This window comes from Coregonus lavaretus (genome assembly GCF_964263955.1).
Source record: "Coregonus lavaretus genome assembly, chromosome: 40".
Classification (NCBI taxonomy): domain Eukaryota; kingdom Metazoa; phylum Chordata; class Actinopteri; order Salmoniformes; family Salmonidae; genus Coregonus; species Coregonus lavaretus.
The window spans coordinates 9642111-9659504 of record NC_140027.1 but is presented as its reverse complement, the minus strand read 5'-3'; the positions used below and the strand labels follow the sequence as shown (position 1 = coordinate 9659504).

Genomic DNA, 17394 nt, shown 5'->3' with positions numbered 1-17394 from the left:
CGATATAAAACATGTTTTTCCTTTATTCTTTCAAGACACCCCCACCGCCCCCCTTTCTCTTCCCCATGAATTCTTTATCCTTCATTGAGCTTTGACCATGCTGAATGCTGGTACATAATTCATTCCTCCAAGCCTATGGAAGAATGGCATTACAGATCTGTTGCTGCAAGTGTGGAATATCATCTAGCTCTGACTACAATGAGATGATAGGTTCAATATGTCTACTTAATGAAAGCTAAAGCCTGGTAAAATGGGCTCCACAGAAAAGAGCAATATAGGACAAGCATTTCATTTAAGAGTTCAGTAAACGCCAATATCATGGCTATGACTAATGTCCATTTGTTCCGGCTTCTCTGGTTTGTTGTTCTTCTTATAATATGAAAGGTATCACAGCTTTCCTCGACCGAGGGTAGTCTTTAAACTTCTCTTGGTAGTACCTGAAAGAGAAGAGAATGTCAGATTGAAGGAATCCTACCACCATGCTTTTCCATTGTAAAATATCAACACAGTCCATGCTTATTGCTTCGCTGAAAGACCTATACATTGTATCAATACCAGTGAACATGTATCAGTGGGAGAATGAGCATGACGAGATTACAGAAGGCTCTAGAAGTTGGACCTGTCAGTACCTGTGGTGGTGGTAGGCCCGCGGTCCAATCGAGCACATAGTGAAAAGGGCAAAGGAGAACGTCGGCAGGGACCACGTTGCTAGGGCGTACCCGCACCACTCCAGAATCTCTCCAAAGAAGTTTGCTCCGGAGACATACTCAAACATTCCCCCTGGAATAAAAAGTGTCAGACAGTTAATTCAGTAGTAATGAAGTAGGGTCTTTACACTCATACCTTGAGAGTAGTTCGCAACATTTCAATCCCTGACCTTTCAGACCTTACTTCATGTCTACTACCTTTTTTGGACCCAGCACCCCATGTCAAGGGCTCCATGTTTGAATATACTACTTGGATAGTTAATTCACCCAAAGGTGGGTGAAAACAAATCTGCTGTGGCCTTCATCGCTGTTTCATCTTTCTCTAGCTTTTGCCGCATGGTTCTGATAATAGTTGCAAGATGTTCCTTTTGAACCTTTCCGTGAGGTAATGGCCCAGAAAGCTGGAATGTTTTCTTCCTGTGTCTGAAGTTTCTTGGCCAAACTTTGAATGCCTTGTTTACATTGCTCACAATCTTATATGACCCTGGTGATTACATAGGGCACTTAAAAGCCCAATGCAGCTGTTTTTATAATCAATATCAAATCATTTCTGGGTAACAATTAAGTACCTTACTGTAATAGATAGCTATTAAAATGGGGCAAACATAGCTTTTTAGGAACAACAACAATTATTTCTCAAGCAATAATTTTGCTAGGACTATCTGTGAGTGGTCTGAGTGGGGAGGGGGAAACTGAAAACTAGCTGTTATTGGCAGAGAGGTTTGGAACTCTGTTATTGGTCTATTAACCCATTTTTTTACATGGGCGTATCACCATGGAAAGCCAAAACTCCTGCCCATGCAAACTTGCTGAATAGAAGGTCCTATGTAGATTGTATTTTCAACCAGCAATTATCAGGAAATTATTATTTCTTCACACGTTTACAGTGTTAGTTTCATCAGCTGTTGTACAGTATGATATAAAACACAGGAAAAACGGATTTTTGACTGCACTGGGCCTTTAAACATCTTTTGATCAACACAGGCATAGTGCTTACAAAGCAAAAGGAAGTAGAGATCAATGCAAAAGGTCACATTGACACCAGAATGTTCTGAATATGCTCTGCTTCTTCTGTTTATCATCACATGGCTGTGCAGACAGTGACTAAGTAAAGAGTACAGAACATGGTTATTTGGCAAAAGAGTCACGTTTTTGCTATTGTTTCACAAGACTAGAACAGTTGCCGAAACACTGCCTGACATCTGTTATACAGAATTCCATCTGGTACCTTTGGGAATCTTATAAACAACCTCTCCGGGTTTTCTCAAATTTAGAAGAATGTGGTCGCTGTGAATGTTGATGGCCATTCCCAGGAAAAACATCAGCAAACCTGAAAAAAAAATACAGGCACTTAACGCAAACCACATTCTAGTTCTATAAAAACAACTCAAATGTATGAGCTGTTAAAAGCTTTCATGCTGGCAGAAGCTTGTGCAATGCGACCCCAAACTCAGACTTTGTCAACAAATCATTATTTCTATTCTTGTGGATGAATACTGTCAAAATATGAATACTGTCAAAATTATCATCCCATATCCTGCTGGGACCAATAAATGCATGTTTTGAAGAATCTAGCCTCATTAACTGACCAATAAACACAGAACATTGACAAGGAGGAAGCGAATGCCAACTTGTTTCATCACAGTTCCAGGCTGAAAGCCACAAAGTTCTCTGGCCAGATTAGAGTCTCCCAGACTGCAAGGCTGGTATTCCCCTTGTGTGTTTTCCTAACAATTTTTTTGGGAACAGTTTTTGATCTCAGACTTAATCTACAGTAGCTCTAGCAGTTATCAAATGTTACCCTTTTAAAGGGTGAAATTAATTACTTTGGAAATAAATCTATAGCATTTATTTAGGGCTTCAACATAGGATACCAAATGACTGTCAAATGTCTGTGAACATCATCCAGGCACTGTAATATTCAGAATAAGTGCTGGGAAAAGACTGCTAAACATTTCCGCTTGGATCTAAGATCTCACTTACCGGTGCCCAGACGAATGTCGGTCTGCCACGCATCATCGTACGTGGCACAGTGGAGCATGTAGTGGCCTTGGAGAAAACCGTTGACGGTGCAGAAGACTACCGCAGAGAAGACAATGTAGAGAGGGGAAGGGCGGCCTTTGGTCAGCAAGGAGTAGATGAACGTTCTTGCAAAAAATAGAAAAATATTGATAAAGTAGTCAAAGATTAGTCAATATAGCACTGCTGTGGACAAACAATGTGAGTAACTGGAAGCCATGCAGGGCCGTGTTTCTTAACGTAGATAGAAATAGAATATGTAGAACAAACATTCCCCTGTAACAAGTAGAATAAGGGATCACGTCATCTCTTCATTACATTTCTATCTTCAAAGTTGTGCCCTATACTGATCGAGTAGGTACTGTATAATGGTTCCCCTCCCTTCTCCTTACACCCTGGGCCTCTAGTCAATCTACATACTCCCCATTCCCTGTAACACTAGTAAACAGTGGAACATGATTTGAGTCACACCCTGGGGCACTTCTATTCTGACTTCTGCTCCTTCCTCTTCTGTCATTTGAGTGAGCTCCAGGTAAGGGCTTATGTGCTTGGTGGCTCACAACAAAGCCCTGGGTCATGTTCAGTGGGGCACAAAATATTGTTACAGAACAACAATTATTGTTTCTTATTGGACAAGTTCAGGTATTACCTCCCCGTTTCAAAAATGTTTCTCCATACTGGACATGACCCTGTTGAGTAAAGTTTGATATGGCAGCAGATATGATGACGAGAAGAAATGTGGTGACTAACATACATTAATGGAAGTGTGCTGACCTGGTTTAAGGGCAGTTGTGAGTTTTATGCACGTTCTAATTCCCTACCATGTAAATATGTTCACACCAGGTCTCCTTTGAGAGTTCTCCATAGGTTTTGACTATGTAAGAGCTCAGACACACCGGTAGGATTGTCAAACGTTTGCCTGCCGACAGTACTTAACACCTCTGAACAGAGTGTCGGCAGTCAATCTCTTTTGTGTTCACACAGCAAAGACCTTGAAGTCGTCAGCCACTCAGCCTTGTTAAAATACTCCACACCAGAAGGTGGCAGTAGCAATGTTTGGGAAGGCATGTCCATGTGTGTTGCTTTATGGTCAAGTCAATGTTAGCTAGCTGCGGTAATGTTGTAGAAAGCCCTTGCTGATACTAGATAGATGGCCACAGCTATATAACTAACTAGCAAGATGACAAAGAAACAATTTAATTCACACTCCATAATCGCATACAGCCCATAGATACATTTTTAGCTAGCTGGCTAACTTTAGTTAAATGGTTAACATGTTTCGCTAGCTAGCTAGCTCTTGTGCTAGCTAGGTCAAGTAAAGACACTGCATTGACCCTCGGCAGCCAGCTACAGGCAGCTGCTTCATGGAAACTAAACCATTGTGATTTAATTATAATGTTACTAGCAGTGGCTAGATAGCTAGCTTGGTAAAGCATTTAGTGTTGTGTGCATTGTGCTTCACTTACTACCCCATTCATTTCATATGAAGTGTGTGTGACTGCCTTGCTCAGTTAGCAAGCTAACGTTAGCTCACTAACTACGAAGCTAGTGCACATTATCAAACCTAACAAAATCATTTTTCAAGCAAAAAACTCCTTAGATAGACGTAAAAGATGTAAAGACTTGCTCTAGAACAAAATATGTATTATGCAGCTTTGTTTTACACTGAACAAAAATATAAACGCAACATGTTTGTGCTATCTGATTGGCTCAAAGTCAAGTTGTCGGCCACTGCCGAGCATTGTGATTCTACAAGTAGAAACGGCAGGTTCGTCAGAACCAGGTCGGTACGCAGCAGGTACGTCCAGTGGTGTAGTGGTGCCTGGAGAAGTGGGTATACTCTAATTTTTACAAACATTTCCCAAACGGCCTGCCCGGTGAAGGAAAGGCGCCCTGTGTGAAAAATTATATGACAAACAGTGACATACACTTTCACAGTCAGGCCAACCCAAGCTGTTTTGTGCAAGTAAGCTAATAGTAGGCTTATTATTGAAATAGATGAATGAGACTGCCAACTGACTCAGAAATTCACAGGTTTCAGGTTTTCGCTCTCAAAAGCTAGGTTTCCATCCAATTGCCGAAAAATGTTCATGCAATATTCTAAAACCTGCATAAAGAAAATATGCACATTTTCCCACCAGTAGTGTGTTTCCACCAGGTTTCCACCAGACAGACTTGTTGCGGATAAAAAGCAGTAGGTGATGACATAGTGCGCACAAAATGTACTTTTTCATGTGCCAAATAAAATTCTAAGGTTCAATGTGTTTCCATTGCATTTTCAACTCTACTGATAGTTTTGTCACAAAAACTGTTGCGTTAAATAGCAAATGTGCCTACTCTGGTCTTGCCTACTCACGTGCGTTCTAGCCAACAGCTCACAGATGCTAGTCTAGGCTACATGATGAGATTCTTATGGATAAGAGCGAGAATATTTGTATTTGTCAAACGGCAGTCAAGCATCGATCATCATGTCATCAGAATAAGACCCTCGATATTTATTGGAAAGGAGCGTCAAGCTCATCACCGAGCACTTTCACTTGGATATGATGGTTATATCAATATTTGAGCTTAAAGGCGTTTCCACCGCCATTTCTCACATAATACATTTTACAGACACAAAAAGATCACAGCATGTCGAATGAACAAATTATCTGTCGACATTTATAAAATTGTACTGAAACTTCTGTTTCCATCACAGCTGTCCTGATTTTTGTATATATATGCTATGACTTTACTCACATAAAAACTGTGGCTGGAAACGTGGTTACTCTCACACTTTTAATAGAAAACATATGGAGCTAACATATGGAATTGTTTTAAGATGGTCATACCATGGATAATTTGCGTTAGAATTTTAGGACCACTTTACTATAGAAATGTATTAAATAACATTCATAAATTGCACACAAAAAGACCATTTTCAAAATCATAAGGAATAAGGTTTTGAAGTGTCTGTCCTATATCTTGCTAAATGACTAAAATGTAAATGTAAATATCTAGGAGATATAAAAAAAAAATATCTGGAAATACTTTTGTTTTTTGGACACATTTAACCCCTTATTTTTGTTGCCACAAAAATACCTCCATACTTCCATTAATTTGTATGGGTTACCTTCAGACGAGTCCCGTGGGGCTTGCGGGGGTTGTAGAGCAAAACCGTTCTGACGCTACAGACGTTTTCGTGAGAAGACCGATTTTCGGGATGTCTCCTGGTCTGACGAACAGCGCTGTAGCTCTGCCACTTTCCAACTCAGAGGTGATGGATTGAGACGGATTTTGATGGGGATTTTTTTATTATGTTCATTTGACGCACGGGTGTGACAATAGACTCGTATTAAACAATTATATAGGCCTAGACTACAGAATATAATTATTACAATATTAATTTTGTATTGAACCAACAAGTGATTTGAGTAAATAATGTTCATGTCTTGACAAGCAAGCAGCTCCATAGTGTAGGCCTATGTAAACCTTTCTTTGCTAATAATGACATCGCTGTGTCTTATAGGGAAAACGACTGAGAAGCAAGTGGGGGAGCAGGTGGGGGACTTTTGAATGTGCGTGGCGATGTTCAACTCTGAATTGATGGTGTTCCCGCCTCCGCTGAGACGGGTCTGGTGCGAGGATCCAGGATGTAGCCTACTGAGGCGGAGTCACTCGAGACGGAGAGGGAAGGCTTTGACATTCTTGCCATTCAAACCGGTTGCTGGTTGATAACAAGTGTGAAGCATCAGACATCGGGAAGATTTTGAAGGATTAAATACAAATATATATATACACTACCAGTCAAAAGTTTGGACACACCTACTCATTCAAGGGTTTTATTTATTTTTTACTATTTTTTACATTGTAGAATAATAGTGAAGACATCAAAACTATGAAATAACACATATGGAATCATGTAGTAACCAAAAAAGTGTTAAACAAATCAAAATATATTTGAGATTTGAGATTCTTCAAATAGCCACCCTTTGCCTTGATGACAGCTTTGCACACTCTTGGCATTCTCTCAGCCAGCTTCATGAGGTAGTCACCTGGAATGCATTTCAATTAACAGGTGTGCCTTCTTAAAGGTTAATTTGTGGAATTTCTTTCCTTAATGCGTTTGAGGCAATCAGTTGTGTTGTGACAACGTAGGGGGGTACACAGAAGATAGCCCTATTTGGTAAAAGACCAAGGCCATATTATGGCAAGAACAGCTCAAATAAGTAAAGATAAATGACAGTCCATCATTACTTTAAGACATGAAGGTCAGTCAATACGGAACATTTCAAGAACTTTGAACGTTTCTTCAAGTGCAGTTGCAAAAACCATCAAGCGCTATAATGAAACTGGCTCTCATGAGGACCGCCACAGGAATGGAAGACCCAGAGTTACCTCTGCTGCAGAGGATAAGTTAATTAGAGTTACCAGCCTCAGAAATTGCAGCCCAAAGGCTTCACAGAGTTCAAGTCACAGACACATCTCAAAATCAACTGTTCAGACTGTGTGAATCAGGCCTTCATGGTCGAATTGCTGCAAAGAAACCACTACTAAAGGACACCAATAAGAAGAAGAGACCTGCTTGGGCTAAGAAACACGAGCAATGGACATTAGACCGGTGGAAATTTGTCCAAATTGGAGATTTTTTGTTTCAACCGCCGTGTCTTTGTGAGACGCAGTGTGGGTGAACGGATCATCTCTGCATGTGTAGTTCCCACCGTAAAGCATGGAGGACGAGGTGTTATGGTGTGGGGGTGCTTTGCTGGTGACACTGTCTGTGATTTATTTAGAATTCAAGGCACACTTAACCAGCATGGCTACCACAGCATTCTGCAGCGATACGCCATCCCATCTTGTTTGCGCTTAGTGGGACTATCATTTGTTTTTCAACAGGACAATGACCCAACACACTTCCAGGCTGTGTAAGGGCTATTTTACCAAGAAGGAGAGTGATGGAGTGCTGCATCAGATGACCTGGCCTCCACAATCCCCCGACCTCAACCCAATTGAGATGGTTTGGGATGAGTCGGACGGCAGAGTGAAGGAAAAGCATCCAACAAGTGCTCAGCATATGTGGGAACTCCTTCAAGACTGTTGGAAAAGCATTCCAGGTGAAGCTGGTTGAGAGAATGCCAAGAGTGTGCAAAGTGGTCATCAAGGCAAAGGATGGCTATTTGAACAATCTCAAATATAAAATATACCTAGATTTGTTTAACACTTTTTGGTTACTACATGATTCCATATGTGTTATTTCATAGTTTTGATGTCTTCACTATTATTCTACAATGTAAAAATAAAGAAAAACCCTTGAATGAGTAGGTGTGTCCAAACTTTTGACTGGTACTGTATATATTTTGTTTTGGTTTTGTTTTGGAGTTTGAAAATGTACTGGCCCAAGCGGGCCATATGAAAGGTTGATTAACTGGCCCGATTAGCCGGCAGCCCTGAATGTTGAGCCTGCAGTCTCTTTAGCTGATCCACTCCCTGTACTCCATGTCATGTGCCAAAGAACAAACGCCACCTGATGGAGAAGACAGATTTTGGGCCCAGTCATCAAAATCGGGCCAGTGCTGTCTGAGATATAGCGTGTGACTAAGGGATAGATGGATGGACGGAGACCATGGGGGACAACAACAAAATGGGATGTTCTAAGTCCACAACAATGCTTAAACAACATCAGGAGACCACTTTTGAGGTCTGGGAAAGATCGAAGAAATGTAGATTCTTGAGTGTAGTTACCCTTTAATTCAACTATCCAGGCACCTAGCTGTGTGTCTGTAGTGCACATGAGATTGAGTTTGCAAAACAAATGGCCACTGGATTGATGCAAATAATCATAATACCATTCTGCTAGGTCGGCATAAGATACTTTGTAGCTAGTTAACATTTAATTGAGAAGGTTTTTGGGAAAGCCTTTCCATCTACCAGAAGACGGTTAGGCCTGTCACTAGCATCTCTATATTTTTCATGTACCTTAATTGTTTGAAACCTGGACGTTTTACTTCATATTATGAGGCATGTCTTACCTTGCTTCAAAGTAGCCTATAGCCAAAATCCCACCATAGAAACGTGGCGGCAATTATTTTATAAAGATTTCCTCATATGCCCTCTCCTGTTCTATTGGTTTTCAAAGCAACTTTCATTGTCTAGCAGACAAATGCATTATCCTAGTCATATTAGCAACGGTTAAATAAATAAATAAATAAAAAGAAATTAGCAACGGATATTTCCATCTCTGTACATTAAACCGCTCGCATGTGCGGTGCACATTTTAGAATGGTGTTTTCCCACAAATTGCATTTTGGAACGTTCACATCATTCTAGGCCTACCGCCGTGTGCACATAACTGTGTAGAAAATGTGAAGAAATAAATAGTTTATCAACATTTTGATCTAGAGAATAGAAAGGTTCAGAACTTTTGTAAAACATCACAGTACAGTTGAAAAATATATCGCAAATAGAAATCCAATATGGATGGTGTTAAGAGATAGATGGGTGGTGTTGAATGGAGTTGAAGGATTGGACTAATAACAACTAATAACAACAAGATAACTAATAATGTAAGCATACTGTGTCCATAATAAGTATATAGGTTATAGGTTGAGAGCTTTTGTGAAAGAGCACAGTTAGAAAGATATGGCATATAGAAGCAAACCGGATGGACATCATGAAAATGATCAGAGAGGTTGAGAGTAAAGGAAGTTCAGGAGTAAAAACAAACAAAAAAGAATTATTGTAAAATTGACTGTGTCCATAAAATGTATATAGTATGTATAAGCTGGAAGTAGAGGTCTAAGCATTGTTGTTCACTAGTTTACTCCAATTAGGGAAGGGGTGGTGGGGTTGGAAAGTAAAAGGATATGTATATGTATGTGATTGTATGTATGTGTATATATATATTTGCGAGAAGAAAAAAAACATATGGGGGATTGGAAGTGATGCAAACAATTACATTGATGGAAGTTACAATCTAGATGCAATATTAAAGCTGATCTACCCCCTAAAAAAAAAAAAAAAAAAACATTTGGATCTAACATTCTGATCTGTTCTATCAGTCTTATTAATTGATATGACGTATACCTCCGCTACACTACTTTGATACGCATCGTAGTAAGAAGTGCTCACAAAAAAAAGTGGGTATACGTAAGGAATAAACGCTGACGTTCTGTACATTATCTCGGAAATAATGGACGACGAGGCAGAGCCGAGTAGCTTTCTGTAACTTTGAAGCAAGTATGGTCTGCATGTCTAGGCGCACATTACATATTTTGTTTCAAGAAAGAGATGGAATGGTCTCCTACTGTGATAAGTACCTATCGGCAGTCTATCAGCAGTCAGATTTCATGCTTAATTGAGTTACAAAATAGTTCCGTTGCTGAGATTTCTTACTTTCATTTTCAAATGACACAATTCAGAACAGTGGCATACATGGAACCTCCAGAATGAGGACATTTACCAACCAAATTAGTCATGTTCTGTTGAATGTGATTCATCCCCTTATTAGGAAACCAGGCAGGATGACCTCTTAATAGTGACCATGCAGAGTGACGCTGAGACTCAAAAAATAATTGCAAAGTTAAACAAACCATACAACTACCGTATTTTCCGCACTATAAGGCGCACCGGAGTATAAGCCGCAGCAGCTACATTGAATGATATTGAATGATGCGTACATATATAAGCCGCACTGGACTATAAGCCGCAGGTGTTTTAATGTTTAATTACCATATGTAAGGGTTCGTGCACAGAGGGGATTGTCGGGAAAGAGACAAACTGTCTCGCTCTCATAATGTCTGTCTGTCTTGCTGTCGTTCTGTCTCTCGTTCTGTCTCTCGTACCACTCTTGGTTCCACTTTTACTTTTGTGCGCTACCTCACTCTTTTCCGGCCTCCAGCTTTTCCTGCCGGAGCCCGCCGCTTAAAGGTGGGGGGCGCGGACCGGTCATAGAGCCCATAGAGTTAAAATTGGTGGACTGTAACCTGTAAAATCCATAGATTTAGGAGGTCTTCTAGTGGCCGTTAGCTGTAAAAATCCATAGATTAGCCGCACCGTTATATAAGCCGCAGGGTCGAAAAATTGGAAAAAAGGCGCGGCTTATAGTCCGAAAATTACGGTATATGCACAAGGCTTAATTTCTACAATTTCCACTGGAAATTGTACAAAAAAATTTACTTGAAGTACAATGCAAATGCAAAGTTTTGTAACAGATTGTTTTTTTCTGTTTATACCATCATACATTTAAAGATACAAATCTGAGTCTAAGCCTCACTCTTTTACCGGGGCGTGGAATGTCCCTCTAGTCTTCACTCAAAATAGTGAATAGGGGACTCTTTTCATTGAATGGCCTGCATTTGTATTGCACACACAAAGATCAACTGTGTAGGAGGCAAAGACATATGTTCAACACCTTTTAAGTGAAATGACTGCTGTTGCCCAAAAAACGTTGTCCGTGTGTTTCAGCTGATTTATGAGTTAAAAGATTCCAGACTCCATTGCAAGTTGGTATGTGGACATGTCTGGTCCCACCATCACAGACCTAATTCTGCCGTCTAGCCAAGTGGGGACCAGGCTAATGTGGACACATACCTTTGGAAGTAGTGCAGACAGAAGGTCCAGAGAAGCAAGTCTTTGCCCAGGCTGGGCTGTGTGTCGGTGGAGAGCAGAAGGAGCATGGGCACCAGGAAAGAAGGCAGCTCCTGGAGGAACCAGGCCAGCTTGGCAGGGCAGGTCCTCCCTGGGGTCCCATCCGAGGTCACGTAGCGTCCGTACTGGGTCTGGGTCCTGGTCTGCCGAAGGAGATACGCCACCCCACCGACGATGAACCCCCAGCTGAGGTAGTGGATCACATTCTCCTTGCACTCCATTATTATCCCCCTCTCCTTCTCTCCTTTCTTATCCTTCTCTTCCTTCAGGTCCTCGTGTCCAGCAAAGCTTCTACGGTCTCCACGCTTTGTCAAGACTGAGTAGCCTCCATCTGTGTATGCTGGTGTGTGAATGGGAGAGGAACACTTACTACTCCCAACTCCTCCCCTTTAAAATAACGGGAGTCTCTCATGCTTCAGTCACTGTTGAAATCTGAGAAGGATTGTGATCTTGCTGGTTAAGTAAGCGTGCTTTATGTAAGTAGCTTGTAAGTAACTTCTCAGCACTACTATAATTTGAGTGTGAAACATCACCAAGATGAGTGATTACTTGATATAATTATTATTTATTTTTTAAGTGAAGGATAACTTCCACTTACAATTGCAGAACAAATAGACCTAATCAAAACCATTAATAACATTGCCCTCCAGTCCTTGCATACTACATGTACCACTATACTGATGTTTTATAATAGTGAAAATGATGAGTGATCAAAGTTGGCCCTTGACCATTCAATCTTCTCAAGAATGTAGAAAATTTGCCACGAGGCACTCTGTCTTGAAAGGGGTCAATTGTTTCAAAAGGAGCTCGGCCTTCTTCCAATGTCAGTGACATTGTACTGTGAGAGAAGAGCAGGGTTTGGTACTAACGCATAACAGGGATTACATAATCAGATTTTAAAAAATGAAGTAATTGAAATCAGAACAGATTACTTTAAAGAAATTGTTTAATCAGATTACAGTTACATTCTTAAAAACAGTTGATTACATTTTAGATTACTTCATCTAATATCAAGATGCAAGTGTTTGCCTCAAACACACTAAAATGGCAGGTTTTCTGAAAGCTGTGCTGACCCACACAGTCCGGGAATTGCTGTTCTAATCTATTTGAAATATAAACACTGCCAAATTATGGAGAACTGAATCATTCCACCTTTCATCAGAATCTTTGTGTCAAAATGACAGTAGTCAACACAGCTCCATCCAGTTCACTTCTCATGCACTGGGATGACACACATTACAGGTCAGCTGCTTACTCAGCTAAATCTCTAGTTTCCATGAAAATGTGTACACTAAAATCTACAGTGGGGAAAAAAAGTAATTAGTCAGCCACCAATTGTGCAAGTTCTCCAACTTAAAAAGATGAGAGAGGCCTGTAATTTTCATCATAGGTACACGTCAACTATGACAGACAAAATGAGGGGAAAAAATCCTGAAAATCACATTGTAGGATTTTTTATGAATTTATTTGCAAATTATGGTGGAAAATAAGTATTTGGTCAATAACAAAAGTTTCTCAATACTTTGTTATATACCCTTTGTTGGCAATGACACAGGTCAAACGTTTTCTGTAAGTCTTCACAAGGTTTTCACACACTGTTGCTGGTATTTTGGCCCATTCCTCCATGCAGATCTCGTCTAGAGCAGTATACAAACATTTTATTATAAATACATTTTATATTATATTATTCAAAAGAACTCCGGGACCAAGCACAGATCAGGGGATGGGTATACAAATATTTCAAAGGCCTTGAATATCCCTTGGAGCACGGTCAAGACAATTATTAAGAAGTGGATGGTGTATGGCAAGACCAAGACCCTACCTAGATCAGACTGTCCCTCCAAACTGGATGACCGAGCAAGTAGGAGACTGATCAAAGAGGCTAGCAAGAGTCTAATGGCAACATTGAAAGAGCTACAGGCTTTTATGGCCAAGACTGGTCAAAGTGTGCTTGTGACAACAATATCCCAAGCCACAACAGTGGAGGCTGGTGGGAGGAGCTATAGGAGGACAGGCTCATTGTAATGGCTGGAATGGAATATATGGAACGGTATCAAACATCAAAACATATGGAAACCACGTATCAAACATCAAAACATATGGAAACCACGTTTGACTCAGTTTCCATTTATTCCATTCCAGCCATTACAATGAGCATGTCCTCCTATAGCTTCTCCCACCAGCCTCCTCTGCTCCACAAATCTGGCATGTATGATAGGGTGGCAAGAAGAAAGCCATTACTCAAGATATCCCACCTTCAATCCCACTTGAAGTATGCAAACAAAAAAAACACTCGGGAGATTCTGTAGCCATGTGGCAAAAAGTTTTGTGGTCTGACGAAAACTAAAACGGAACCTTTTGGCCTAAATGACAAGTGTTATATTTGGCGCAAACCCAACATGGCACATCACCCAAACAACACCGTCCCTACTGTGAAGCATGGTGGTGGCAGCATCATGTTATGGGGATGTTTCTCATCGTCAAAGACTGTGGCACTCATCAGGGGCCTCATTTCTAAATGTTGTGTAAGCTCAAAATATGCCCCAAAACATGCGTGCGCCAGTTTTCACGCAAAATTTGGCATTTATAAAAACTGAATTTGACGTGAGAAAAGTGCTTATCCTCCCGCAAACTTTAGACCATGCATAAGCTACGCACAGTTTCTAGTGGTTGAAGTATTGTATTGCAAGAAGGCAAAAGTAGCCCTATAACATACAGTAGCATTTAACAGTTGAACAGACAGTTGATATTTCGCATGGAAGTGCGCAGGCTACCACTGTAAGTAGGCCTACTGTATTTTCTATATTTTTCAGAGTAGACAATGTTCCAGAATTCGCGGGCCGTGCAGCATATTTAGGTTCGGGAAAAATTTAATGAAAAACATTATTGAATTCAAACGATCGGTTTACAGGTCCACAACAATTTACAATTGTTTTTGTCTTTCAGAAATGGCCAGATACAGCAAATGTCACTGCAAAAGAAAACATTCTGCAAAAACCTTGAAAGACATTTGATCAAGTTCGCAATTGCTATTTCCTTTGGATACTGTCTTGGCCTAATTCAAATATTTCCAAAGTATACAACAAATAAGGGGGTTATTGTCACCATAAAAGGTGAATGATGGTCATTACTCAGGTGGAGTCATAATGCTCGTTCATGCGCGCACAGTTTTATGACAGGTCTGATTTATAATGGGAAACGTGTATGTATGGCGTGCACCAAGTTTATGAATCTCAATATTTGTGTGCGTGCACAGTCTTTTCAGAAATTGATATTGAATTACTTTAAAATAGGCACAACATTTATAAATAAGGCCCCAGGATATAAGGTAAAATAAATGGAGCAATGTAGAGAAAAGTCCTTGAGGAAAGCCTGCTGCCCTCTGCAAGAAAGCTGATACTTGGATGGAAGTTCACCTTTCAGCATGACAATGACCCGAAGCGCACAGCCAAAGCTACAGTGGCGGGGCTAAGGAATAAAAAGGTAAATGTCCTTTAGTGGCCCAGTCAGTCCCAACCTAAATCCAATCGAAAAATGTGTGTCATGACTTGAAGATTGCTGTCCATCAACGCTCTCCAAGGAACTTGACAGAGCTTGAACAGTTATGTAAAGAAGAACGGTAAAATATTGACAAATCTAGATGTGAAAAGTTGGTAGAGACTTATCCCAACAGCCTCCAGCTGTAATTGCTGCCAAAGTGCTTCCACTAAATATTAACTCAGGGGGGTGGAGACTTATCCAATTATGATATTTCATTTTTGTATTTTTTATATATACTTTTTTTCACAATAAAAACAATATGGTGTGTAGATACAGTTGAAGTCGGAAGTTTACATACACTTAGGTTGGAGTCATTAAAACTCGTTTTTCAAGCACTCCACAAATTTCTTGTTAACAAACTATAGTTTTGGCAAGTTGGTTAGGACATCTACTTTGTGCATGAAACTAGTAATTTTTCCAACAATTGTTTACAGACAGATTATTTCACTTATAATTCACTGTATCACAATTCCAGTGGGTCAGAAGTTTACATACACTAAGTTGACAGTGCCTTCAAACAGCTTGGAAAATTCCAGAAAATGATGTCATGGCTTTAGAAGCTTCTGATAGGCTAATTGACATCATTTGAGTCAATTGGAGGTGTACCTGTGGATGTATTTCAAGGCCTACCTTCAAACTCAGTGCCTCTTTGCTTGACATCATGGGAAAATCAAAAGAAATCAGCCAAGACCTCAGAATTTTTTTTTTAGACCTCCACAAGTCTGGTTCATCCTTGGGAGCAATTTCCAAATGCCTGAAGGTACCACGTTCATCTGTATAAACAATAGTAAGCAAGTATAAACACCATGGGACCACGCAGCCGTCATACCGCTCAGGAAGGAGACACGTTCTGTCTCTTAGAGATGAACGTACTTTGGTGCGAAAAGTGCAAATCAATCCCAGAACAACAGCAAAGGACTGGAGGAAACAGGTACAAAAGTATTTATATCCACAGTAAAACGAGTCCTATATCGACATAACCTGAAAGGCCGCTCAGCAAGGAAGAAGCCACTGCTCCAAAACCGCCATTAAAAAGCCAGACTACGGTTTGCAACTGCACATGGGGACAAAGATCTTACTTTTTGGAGAAATGTCCTCTGGTCTATAACTGTTTGGTCATAATGACCATTGTTATGTTTGGAGGAAAAAGGGGGTTGCTTTCAAGCCGAAGAACACCATCCCAACCGTGAAGCACAGGGGTGGCAGCATCATGCTGTGGGGGTGCTTTGCTGCAGGAGGGACTGGTGCACTTCACAAAATAGATGGCATCATGAGGAAGGAAAATTATGTGGATATATTGAAGCAACATCTCAAGACATCAGTCAGGAAGTTAAAGCTTGGTCACAAATGGGTCTTCCAAATGGACAATGACCCCAAGCATACTTCCAAAGTTGTGGCAAAATGGCTTAAGGACAACAAAGTCAAGGTATTGGAGTGGTCATCACAAAGCCCTGACCTCAATCCTATAGAAAATGTGTGGGCAGAACTGAAAAAGCATGTGCGAGCAAGGAGGCCTACACACCTGACTCAGTTACACCAGCTCTGTCAGGAGGAATGGGCCAAAATTCACCCAACTTATTGTGGGAAGCTTGTGGAAGGCTACCCGAAACGTTTAACCCAAGTTAAACAATTTAAAGGCAATGCTACCAAATACTAATTGGGTGTATGTAAACTTTTACTTTTACTAGGATTAAATGTCAGGAATTGTGAAAAACTGAGTTTAAATGTATTTGGCTAAGGTGTATGTAAACTTCAGACTTCAACTGTAAGTAGGGGGAAAGGAAAATTCCTTATTTAAATGCATGAAACTCTGGGGTGCTGACACAACAAAATGTGAAAAAAGTTCAACAGGTGTAGACTTTCTATAGGCACTGTATGTCTTTGAAACATTATTGAATAATTCAAAACAGTTAAGAAATGTGGAATTACTTAAAATACTAAAGTAAAAACAATAATGTTGAGATATTATGATAAGTAAGTTGTATATGCACATTGGTACGTTTGGATGTGACTTCTCCAGGGTTGGGCAGATTACTTGAAAAATGCAGTAACTAAATCTATTGGATTACTCAAAAATAGTGGATTACTTCATTGGTTAGACAGCACCTGCCTCCTCAGTTTATGATGCAGACCAATCAGTTTCCTCTCTAACTCTGCTCTCCCAAAACTTCCCAGCATCTTTGGGAAAGTGCTGGCTCAGCTGTCTGCTGCATCTTGTTGATTAAACAGCATCACTGCTAAAATGTCAGCTTCACTGTCAAGTTCCAGGAAAAGCATTCCCAACTCTCATTCTTTGATTGTGCAATAATAGGCCTACTACACCGAGCCGTCAGGTAAATTGTGGCCAGTAAAAAAGGAAATGGTAATTTGAATGTCTGACCTAGTCTTAGCATAACAGTCTGGTATGATAAAGACTTCAATAACAAAAGATGCAACAGATCCAAGTGATATCTGATTATTTCACGATTTGGATGATCAATTGTGCAAATACAATTGCAAAAAC

General features: G+C 40.3%; 1 protein-coding gene across 1 annotated transcript; it reads right to left on the bottom strand.

Moving 5' to 3' along the window:
* On the bottom strand, positions 1–11678 carry LOC311113752 (3-oxo-5-alpha-steroid 4-dehydrogenase 2-like). Its single transcript, XM_084157057.1, has 5 exons — positions 11295–11678; positions 2691–2854; positions 1936–2037; positions 630–780; positions 1–437 (listed from the first exon to the last, which is right to left on the bottom strand). The coding sequence occupies exons 1-5, from the start codon at positions 11570–11572 to the stop codon at positions 371–373; spliced, it is 762 nt and encodes a 253-aa protein (XP_084013183.1). The 5' UTR covers positions 11573–11678; the 3' UTR covers positions 1–370.
* Positions 11679–17394: the final 5716 nt, after the last annotated feature.

What these genes read in the sequence shown, in the direction of transcription:
- LOC311113752 (XM_084157057.1), bottom strand. Translation starts at nt 11,572, where the DNA reads ATGGAGTGCAAGGAGAATGTGATCCACTACCTCAGCTGGGGGTTCATC. An exon ending in TGTCTGCACTACTTCCAAAG is followed by an intron (nt 2,855 to 11,294) that starts GTATGTGTCCAC and finishes ATTTTTTGCAAG; the next exon opens with AACGTTCATCTACTCCTTGC. An exon ending in TGTTTATAAGATTCCCAAAG is followed by an intron (nt 781 to 1,935) that starts GTACCAGATGGA and finishes TTTTTATTCCAG; the next exon opens with GGGGAATGTTTGAGTATGTC.